A 9201-nucleotide genomic window follows, 5' to 3' on the forward strand; every position below is an offset into this window, starting at 1 on the left:
GAAAGTGGCGTGGGGTGATCCGTTGGCTCAAGATTTCTCTTGGGAGAGAGAGGCCGACATGAGGGAGCAATATCCATACTTGTTTGATTGATTTTGACGGTATGTTCTAAGTATTCTCTTGGTTGAATCTTGATCTTGTCTTGGTGCAATATTTGACCTTGCCAATTTCGTGGACGAAATTTTTTTTAAGGGGGGGAGGATGTAACACCCCGTATTTTAGTGTATTTTTACTGAAGGAATTATTTTTATGTAATTAAAATAATTTCTCTTATTTTAAATTGGTTGGATTTTTGTAAGTTTATTTCTATGATTTTTATTTGGTGAAAATTAATCTTTATGTGCTTTCTTAATATTTATTTATTGTTGTGCATTTAAATTGCTTTTAATATTTAAATTAATTACCGTGGGATTTAATTATTTCAATTTGACTTTACCATTACGTTTAAATTATTTTATTTAACTTGTGGTTTTAAAATCGTTTCCGTTGGATCATTTTTGTGACCCAAGTTATGAGGATTGGACCTCATTTCTTTTTCCCTCTTTTTCTTTCCTCTCCTTTTCTTTTCCTCTTTTTTTCTTTTTTCTTTTCTCCTTATTCTTTCCTCTCCCGCGCGATCCCTCTCTCTCCTCCCCTCTCCTCCGCCCGTTTCCCTTGTCTACTCCCAGCGCCGCCGTCCGCCGGCGGTGGTCGTCACCGCCCAGCCCATTAGACTCCCCAGCCGCCGGCCGTCCTACCCCACCAGTATCACCGCCGTTCGTGCCGCCGTTAGCCTCCACGAAGCCCACGAAACCCACGACGCCGCGGCACGTTTTCCTCCATTGCGCCGCCGTCGCGCCACCTCCGGCCACCATCTTCCTACCACTTCATCCCCGGCCTCTTGGCAACCCATTGGACCCAACCCCAGCTCCGATCCGTCACCGGTGAAGCCCCACCAAGTCCATCTCCGATTTGCACTTTTCGGGCCTAAAACCGCCCCTTGCGCCGCCACCCACGGCAAACCACCACCACCACTAGCTTCACCGACCTCCCTAGGCCCTACCCTATCAATCTTGGGTCTTCGTTTGTCCTCGTTGGAAAGTTGGTAATTGTGACCCACGGCCACAGTGTATTTTACACTGTGGTGTTGCTCAAACGTCGCTTTTTTCAACTTCGCAATTCTCGGAAAATTATTATATTGCACTGTAAGTATTTCTCCAAAGAACTTTCGTAATTTAAATGTATTTTTGCACTAACCCATTTCACTGTGTTTTTGGCATGCCGGACTGAGTCCGAGGAGTTCGGGGGTCGGATGGATTTGTGATTGGAGTTGTTTGGTTGATTTGGTTGATTGGATATTTGTTGTTGATGGGTTGGTTGGATTTGTTGGTTTGGATATTGTGTTGGTACATGTGCATTTCATTATTTCATGCATGATCATGTTTGTAAAAGAAAACTGGGTTTTCGTGTATTGCATTCATGTTCATGTGATTTGAAAAGCTATGATTTTATGTGATGATATTTTTGGTGCGTGTGTATCACGACCCCAAGCCGAGATGGGGCATTAACTCGGTGGAGCTCCTCTGGTTACTCGGGAGCGGAATATACTGAGTAACGTCCCCTGGGTTGTCGCCGGGCGACAATGGGATCGGACGAGATGGTCTCGTGCCGACTCCGTGGTCCTTCTGCTGGCGGGGATTAGAGGATGTCTGGCCACGTACGCGCTGGGCGCGGAACTGGGCATCGCTCGTTGCGTAGTGTGAGTGCTTGGCCACGTACGCGCTGGGCGCGGAACTGAGCACCGCTGCGAAGCCAGGACGTGCGGATGGTCCATAGGGGAGACCATGGTGCATATGGAAATAATGCATGGTGCATTTGAGATTAATGCACTATTTTCTGGGAAAATAGTGCGAGTTGATTTTTGGATAAATCATTTTCTGGGAAAATGATTTACGGATAATTTGGACCAAAATGGGATTTTGGTGTGTGTTGGAAATTTATCATTTTCGGGGAAAATAATGTTTTGTGGAAAATGCATGTTTTCATGTGCATGCATGTTAGTTGCATTTAATACATTTTGTATTATATTGTTGTTTGGGTTATACTTACCTGCGAGACCATTTTGTGGTGTCGCAGATTTTGATGCTGAGGAGGAGGAGGGCGAGCCGGAGGAGACGGCTCCGCCTGAGGAGTGATCTAGGATCACTCGTTTGTACATTTAGAACTATTGTGAAATATTTTCAGGGATGACTGTATAACTGCTATTTAAATCTTTACTGATGTTTGATTGTAATTAAATTCTGGTACTTAGTTGACTATCCGCTGCGTTATTTTATTTGAACACTGTTGCATTTACACACACTGGCACTTCGTTGGGATGTGTGACCGTGTTGTCACCATCCTGGCGTCTAGATCCCTGTGTATTTTTATAAGGGGGATTGGGGGCGCCACAACATTACTCCAAAATACACCCGTCTCATATAAGATAAGGAACATACTCTAAAATGCTCGAATCCAACCCAGCCAACCAATAAGAGCACCTATAAACTTCTACCCGACAACCTAAACCCAAAAGCTCATCTCCTTAATTTTGAATATCATCTAATCTACCAGTGACTAAACTCACTACGAACCACCATTGATTTCACCAAAACATTATCAAAACCTTCTTGGTAACTCGCCCACCTACTTCTACTCCTATAAGCTAGTATAGCACGACTAGTTCCTTCAATAGCACATCACTATTAAACCTCAAGGCAAGCCATACTGCTCAAATCTTCAATCCACCAAAAGCCATTGCAAAGCACCCATGGATCCTAATGCTTTATTAACTCACATACTTGATCATATTATTCACCGCTGATGCCTAAACTTCAACTTCCAAGATCTTATCATACACCATACATGACGACCCATCAATCTCTCTTCAAGTTAAATAACAATATCCTTAATTCAACAAACTGGACGCTCAATCTCCAAAGAAAAGTATAGCCTCAAAATTTAAATTCCTAGGTAACCTCAAGTCACAATTAATTCATATAGATAATCACAACAATTATTGCCAACCATTATTCCATTGAGTAACCCGCTTCGACTTCACACTCCAATCAACTCACAAAAAAACTCCAAGTCAAAATCTCTTGAATTTAATACTATTGTATTTACTCATCTTCAACACCTACCAAAGTCACTTCTTCCAAGCCAAAAAAAAAAAAAAATGAGACTAGGACCCTCTCTGAAATGCGTACACACTCACCACTACTACGCATCGATCTCATGTACCCTTAGCCAAAACCAATAGTCCTCCAAACGTGCAAGTGATCCATCACTTCCATTTCTATCATCTGGACCTATATCCTCGAAATCAACAAGAATCATTTTATAAATTCGCACCATCTATTATCCTTAAAATTGATATGGATTAAATTCTTAACCTGTCACTGTAACCTCGAGCTAAAAACAATCATTTTTTGAATTAGATCGATATCTTCAATTCTCAGAAAATACACGAACTAGATCATTACCTTCCATCTCCAAAGAAATATTCTCCTTGAAAGTTCCTATATCAATAGCTCAACTCTGATCAACCCCATTTTGATGGTTACAGCCTAATCAGTCTCCAAATAATTCATGCTAGCACAACAAGCCTGTGGAACTAAAAACTCCAATCTCATTATAAATCAGTTCGTCAAGTCTGTAATTCTAAAATCTTAAACTATAATAGAATCACTTTCCGAAATATGTAAAATCGATGAACTTATATCCAATAATAAAACAATTGCCTTAAAAAACTTGTAGTTTCTAAAATCCCAAATGATACCAAATTGCTTATCCAAGTCGACAAAATCTAAAACTTCTAATTTAAGTAATCCCTCAAATGCTTGTTAAACCTAATACCTTAAATCCCATAAACTTATTTCCTAAAAACTATAGGGCCACAAACCTTAGATGAACTTCTCATAAATCTAACCTTGAGGTTCATTGAACTTACAACCTCTTACTCCATAGACTCATTACATAAATTTTACGAAACCTAATACCTCAATTATCCTAAGTGATTTAAAACTATTCCCCTCCTCAGTTGCGACTTGAGTTCCTACTCCATAGAGTCCACCCAAACCATCTCGTTCTAGCCTCGATATTAAAAACAAACCAATCGCCAAGAGTTTAGGCCTACTACACTAAATGTTTAAGTCTAACAATGGCCTTCACGGTCGTACCATCTTCCTGCCATAACACAACCCTTAACCCACTTTTCAACTCTGAACAAAACAAACAAAAAAAAAAAAAAAAAAAACAAAATAGAATAAAATTTCATAAATAAAATAACATACGACAAAATGAATAAAACAAATGAAGTAATATACAATAAAATAATTAAAACAAATAAAATAATCTACCATAAAATAAAACAAATAAAATAAAATAACATACAATAAAATAAATAAACAAACAAAGTATAATACAATAAAATCAATAAAACCAATAAAAACAACATGTTTTAAATTAAATAATTTCAATTTACAACTTTTAAAATTTCTGGTACCTCACTTAAGGGATATGTGGTTTTACCCAGAGCCGAACTGTTCTGATACCACCTGTAGCGCCCCCGACCCCCATGTACGGAAACTCAAAAATCGAGACCCCCGGATGATAACAACACGGTCACGTATCTCAACGATTGTGCCAAGTGTGTGTACATGCAACAGTGTATAATGAACAACGCAACGGATAATTTAAGTAAGTCAACTAAGTACCAGAATTTTTAGTACAAATTTACATAAGTAAAACGTTTAAAACGAGTTATACAGTTATCCCCAAAAAAAATATAATATAAGGTCTAAATACATAAACGAGTGATCCCACATCACTCCTCTGGCAGAGCCGAATCCTCAGGCTCACCCTCAGCATCATCTGCATCAAAATCTACATTACCATAAAAAGGTACCGCATGTAAGTATAATCCAAACAACCCTAAAAAATAAAAATGCATTAATGCAACAAACAATTATGCATGCATATGATGAAATATGCATTAGTCCCAAACAACATTTTTCCTGAAAATAAGTCTTTTCCAACGCACGCCAAAATTCCATTTGGCCCAAAATATTTCCTTAAAACATTTTCCCGTCATTTTTTCAGAAAATGGCCCAAATCAATAATCCACTATTTTCCCATAAAATGGTCCAAAACAAATAATCCATTTTAACCATATGCACAATGATCTCCCCTAGGGATCATCCGCATACCCTAGCTCCCTTTGTCACACCACGAGTAACGACCGTGCGAGTGATTTCGTAACGATCGATGCCCAGTTTCGCTCCCAGCGTATTCGTGGCCAAGCATCCTCTAGCCCCCGCCAGCAGAGGGGCCACGAAGTCGGCACGAGAGCGTTACCATCCCGTCCGATCCCGTTGTCGCTCATCGACAACCCAAGAGAAGACACTCAGTAAATTCTGCTCCCGAGTGACCAGATGAGCTCCACCGAGATAATGCCCCATCTTGGCTTGGGGTTGTGATACACACGCACCCAAAAACTATTTCTCACATGAAAACTCAGTTTTTAAATATACATATGAATATGTATGCAATTATGCGAAAATCCAGTTTTCATTTACAAACATGAATATGCGTGCAAATATGCAATGTACATGAAACGACACAATATCCAGCAACCAACAAATCACAACATAATCCAACCACACAAACAACTCCATCCTCCAATCCATTTGACCCCTTACTCCTCGGACTCAGTCCGACACAACTAACCAAATCACAGTAAAAATGAGTTAGTGTAAAAATACATTTAAATCACGAAAGTTCTTTGAAAAAATACTTACAATGCTATAATATAATTTTCGAGGGATACGGAAGTGCTAGAAGTGGCAAGACAGCAATGTAACAGTGCAAAATGCACTATGGCCTTAGGTCTCAAAAGGCTAGATTTTGAACGGGGACAAACAAAGACTTGAGATTACTAGGGAATGGCTTAGGGATGTCGGTGAAACTAATGGTGGTGGTGGTTGACCGTGGGTGGCGGCATAGAGGGTGGTTGAAGTCCAAAAAGCCCAAAATGGAAATGAAGTTGGATGGACTTCACCTGTGGCGAATCGGAGCTGAGGATGGATGGGTTAGGTAGCGCGGGGGGGGGGGGGGGGGGTAGCCAGTGATGTGGTGAAGAGGTGGTGGCCAATGGCGGCGCGCGAATATAAGGAGTGCCGCGGCTTGAAGCCGTGCGTGGGAGCTTATGGCTGCGCGAGAGGGGTTGGAAATGGAGGGGGGTGGTCGCCGGCTAGTGGGGAAGAGATTGGGAGGGGCGTTGACGACCATGAAGGCGCACGGTGGCACTAGGTGGAGGACGAAGGGACTCGTGCGCGGGAGAAGAGAGAGAGAGGAGAAAAGAAATGAGGAGAAAAAGAAAAGAAGAAGAAAAGAAAAAAGGAAAAAGAAAAAGTGAGGGAAAGAAATGAGGTCCAATCCTCACATCTTGGATCACACAAATGATCCAACGAAAAAAATTTCAAAACAGCAAGTTAAATAAAATAATTTAAACATAGTGATTAAATGAAAATAAAATAATTAAACCCAACAATAAACTAATTTAAACTAAAAAGTAATTTAAATGCATAACAATAATTAGTATTAAGAAAGCATATCAAATAATTTTCACAAATTAAAAACAAATCGTAAAAATAAACCATCGAAAAATCGGTTAAACTTAAAACAAGAGAATCAATATTTAAATTAATAAAAACAATTATTTAGTTAAAAATATATTAAAATACAGGATATTACATTTATTTTTGTAATAGTTTAGGTTACAGATGTGGTGCACTGCTTTTTTGAGCAAATTGCTCCTGACAGTCGTGTTTGCTGCTTGTAAATTTTGTTTCTTTGTTTTTTTTTTTTTTTTTTCCTGTTCAATTGACATTTTCTTTTCTTGTGTCAGATTAACACATGCTGCATTTATGCTATCAATGAAGACACATATTTTTGGATATTTCATATATAGTATTCCTGGTGTTTACTTCATACAAACTGTAAATCGCTGATTGTTAAGTTAATTAATAAAAAAAAGTTTAATGGAAGAAGTTGATTCTGCTTGAAGATTTTGTATGCTAATTTTGAAAATTATAATCTCAACCTTAATGTCGGGGGTATTATGCCTGCATTTAACAGCTACTGGATAGGTGCTTTTACTTGGTATTCTGTACCAATATTTCAAATTGCCATGCAACTTATTTGACTTATACTTCCCCTCACACGATATAGATGATTCTTAACTCGAGACTCTGGTCCAATTGTTTGCTACTAAATCATTAATGCCTTCGTGTGCAGACTTATTTTCATATTCATCTGACATTTATTGGAAGTGTTGATTTGAATATCTTTTATGTGGGTGATATGGTTATCTTTCTGCTGAGATTTGCGATTGGGTAGTAACTAAAATGAATTTATTTTCCTTTACATTGCCAAACAGAAGTACATGAGCAGCATCATAATAATATTGCCTTGCATCTTTGCATATTTTTTTAGTTTTGGGTATCGATGAGTCAATGTTCTATCCTCAGGCATGAACTTTTACTTTTTGAAGCCCTAAGAGAAGGCTTGGAAGAAGAAATGGACAGGGATCCCCATGTGTGTGTTATGGGTGAGGATGTGGGTCATTATGGAGGGTCATGCAAGGTGACCAAAGGCCTGGCTGAAAAGTATGGTGATCTCAGGGTTCTCGACACCCCTATTGCTGAGAACTCCTTCACAGGTATGGGTATTGGAGCTGCCATGACTGGTCTGAGGCCAATTATTGAGGGTATGAACATGGGATTTCTCCTTTTAGCCTTTAACCAGATTTCCAACAACTGTGGCATGCTCCACTATACATCTGGTGGCCAGTTTAAAATTCCAGTAGTTATTCGTGGACCCGGTGGAGTTGGTCGGCAACTCGGGGCTGAGCATTCCCAACGTCTTGAGTCATATTTTCAATCAATCCCTGGAATCCAAATGGTGGCATGCTCGACCACATATAATGCGAAGGGCTTGATGAAAGCTGCAATTCGAAGTGACAACCCGGTGATACTTTTCGAGCATGTTTTGCTTTACAACCTCAAGGAAATAATTCCAGATGAAGAATATATATGTTCACTAGAAGAAGCTGAGATGGTTAGGCCTGGGGAGCATGTCACTATTTTAACCTACTCCCGGATGAGGTATCATGTAATGCAGGCAGCTAAAACTTTGGTTAATAAGGGTTATGATCCTGAAGTAATTGCTATCAGATCACTGAAACCTTTTGATCTCTACACGATTGGGAATTCAGTGAAAAAGACGCATCGAGTGCTGATAGTAGAAGAGTGCATGCGGACTGGAGGGATTGGTGCTAGCTTGACGGCTGCTATTACTGAGAAGTTCCATGATTATTTGGATGCCCCGATTGCATGTCTGTCTTCGCAGGATGTGCCAACCCCATATGCAGGGACCTTGGAGGAATGGACCGTGGTTCAGCCTGCCCAGATTGTAACAGCAGTTGAGAAGCTCTGCCAGTAAATTAATTACTCCCACCATTTCTGAAAAGAACCTTTGATCAACCAATCTTTGTTTTAGAAATTGTTATATAGTTTTAAATTTGTTGGCATTTTTTGTTTTCTGAAACTCACGACTATTCTTTAAGGTTTTCTTCATTCTTGATTTCTTTTACTTCTGGTGTGCAAGCTCCCTTCTTCATGATCTAGTGCCGGTAGACCCGTGTCCGAATGTTCCCTTCTCATCAATCTGAAGTGGAGAAAGTGGCTACTCTCCGCTCCATCACTCTCAAGCTGATTAACCTCCAAAATCAAGTAGGGTAGTTAATTAGCAAAACTAATTCCATATTGAATTCAAGACCTTCACGGTATTAGATCGCAAAAGAGGCGTCATTAACCAGGATGTCTCAAATTAGTTTCTCAAAGAGGTTCTATACAAGAATTCTGTCAAGGAAATTACTCTTGCAATTTTTTTATTTTTATTTTTATTTATTTTTATTTTTTTAAATTTGGAAATGTTGCATTTTTTTATTATTATTATTTAGAAGTTTGAAAATTTTGTAATGATTAGATAATAATTAGATGAAAATTTAAAAATTTAAAATTTAAAAATATTTTATATTTAAATGATGCTTATTACGAAAAATTTTAACACTCAATTCTAGAGCTGAGCACTAACAATGTCGGAGTCGGAGTGCCCTACCA

The 9201-nt window shown here is 39.1% G+C and overlaps 1 protein-coding gene across 1 annotated transcript in view; it reads left to right on the forward strand.

Moving 5' to 3' along the window:
• Positions 1-8671, forward strand: part of LOC121268042 (pyruvate dehydrogenase E1 component subunit beta-3, chloroplastic-like) — a 28030-nt gene extending 19359 nt beyond the window's left edge. Inside the window, 1 exon segment of the mRNA XM_041172149.1 lies at positions 7549-8671. Coding sequence (XP_041028083.1) covers positions 7549-8521 — 973 coding nt within the window. The 3' untranslated portion in view covers positions 8522-8671.
• The last annotated feature ends 530 nt before the right edge of the window (positions 8672-9201 follow it).

This window comes from Juglans microcarpa x Juglans regia, chromosome 5S (assembly GCF_004785595.1).
Source record: "Juglans microcarpa x Juglans regia isolate MS1-56 chromosome 5S, Jm3101_v1.0, whole genome shotgun sequence".
Classification (NCBI taxonomy): Eukaryota; Viridiplantae; Streptophyta; class Magnoliopsida; order Fagales; family Juglandaceae; genus Juglans; species Juglans microcarpa x Juglans regia.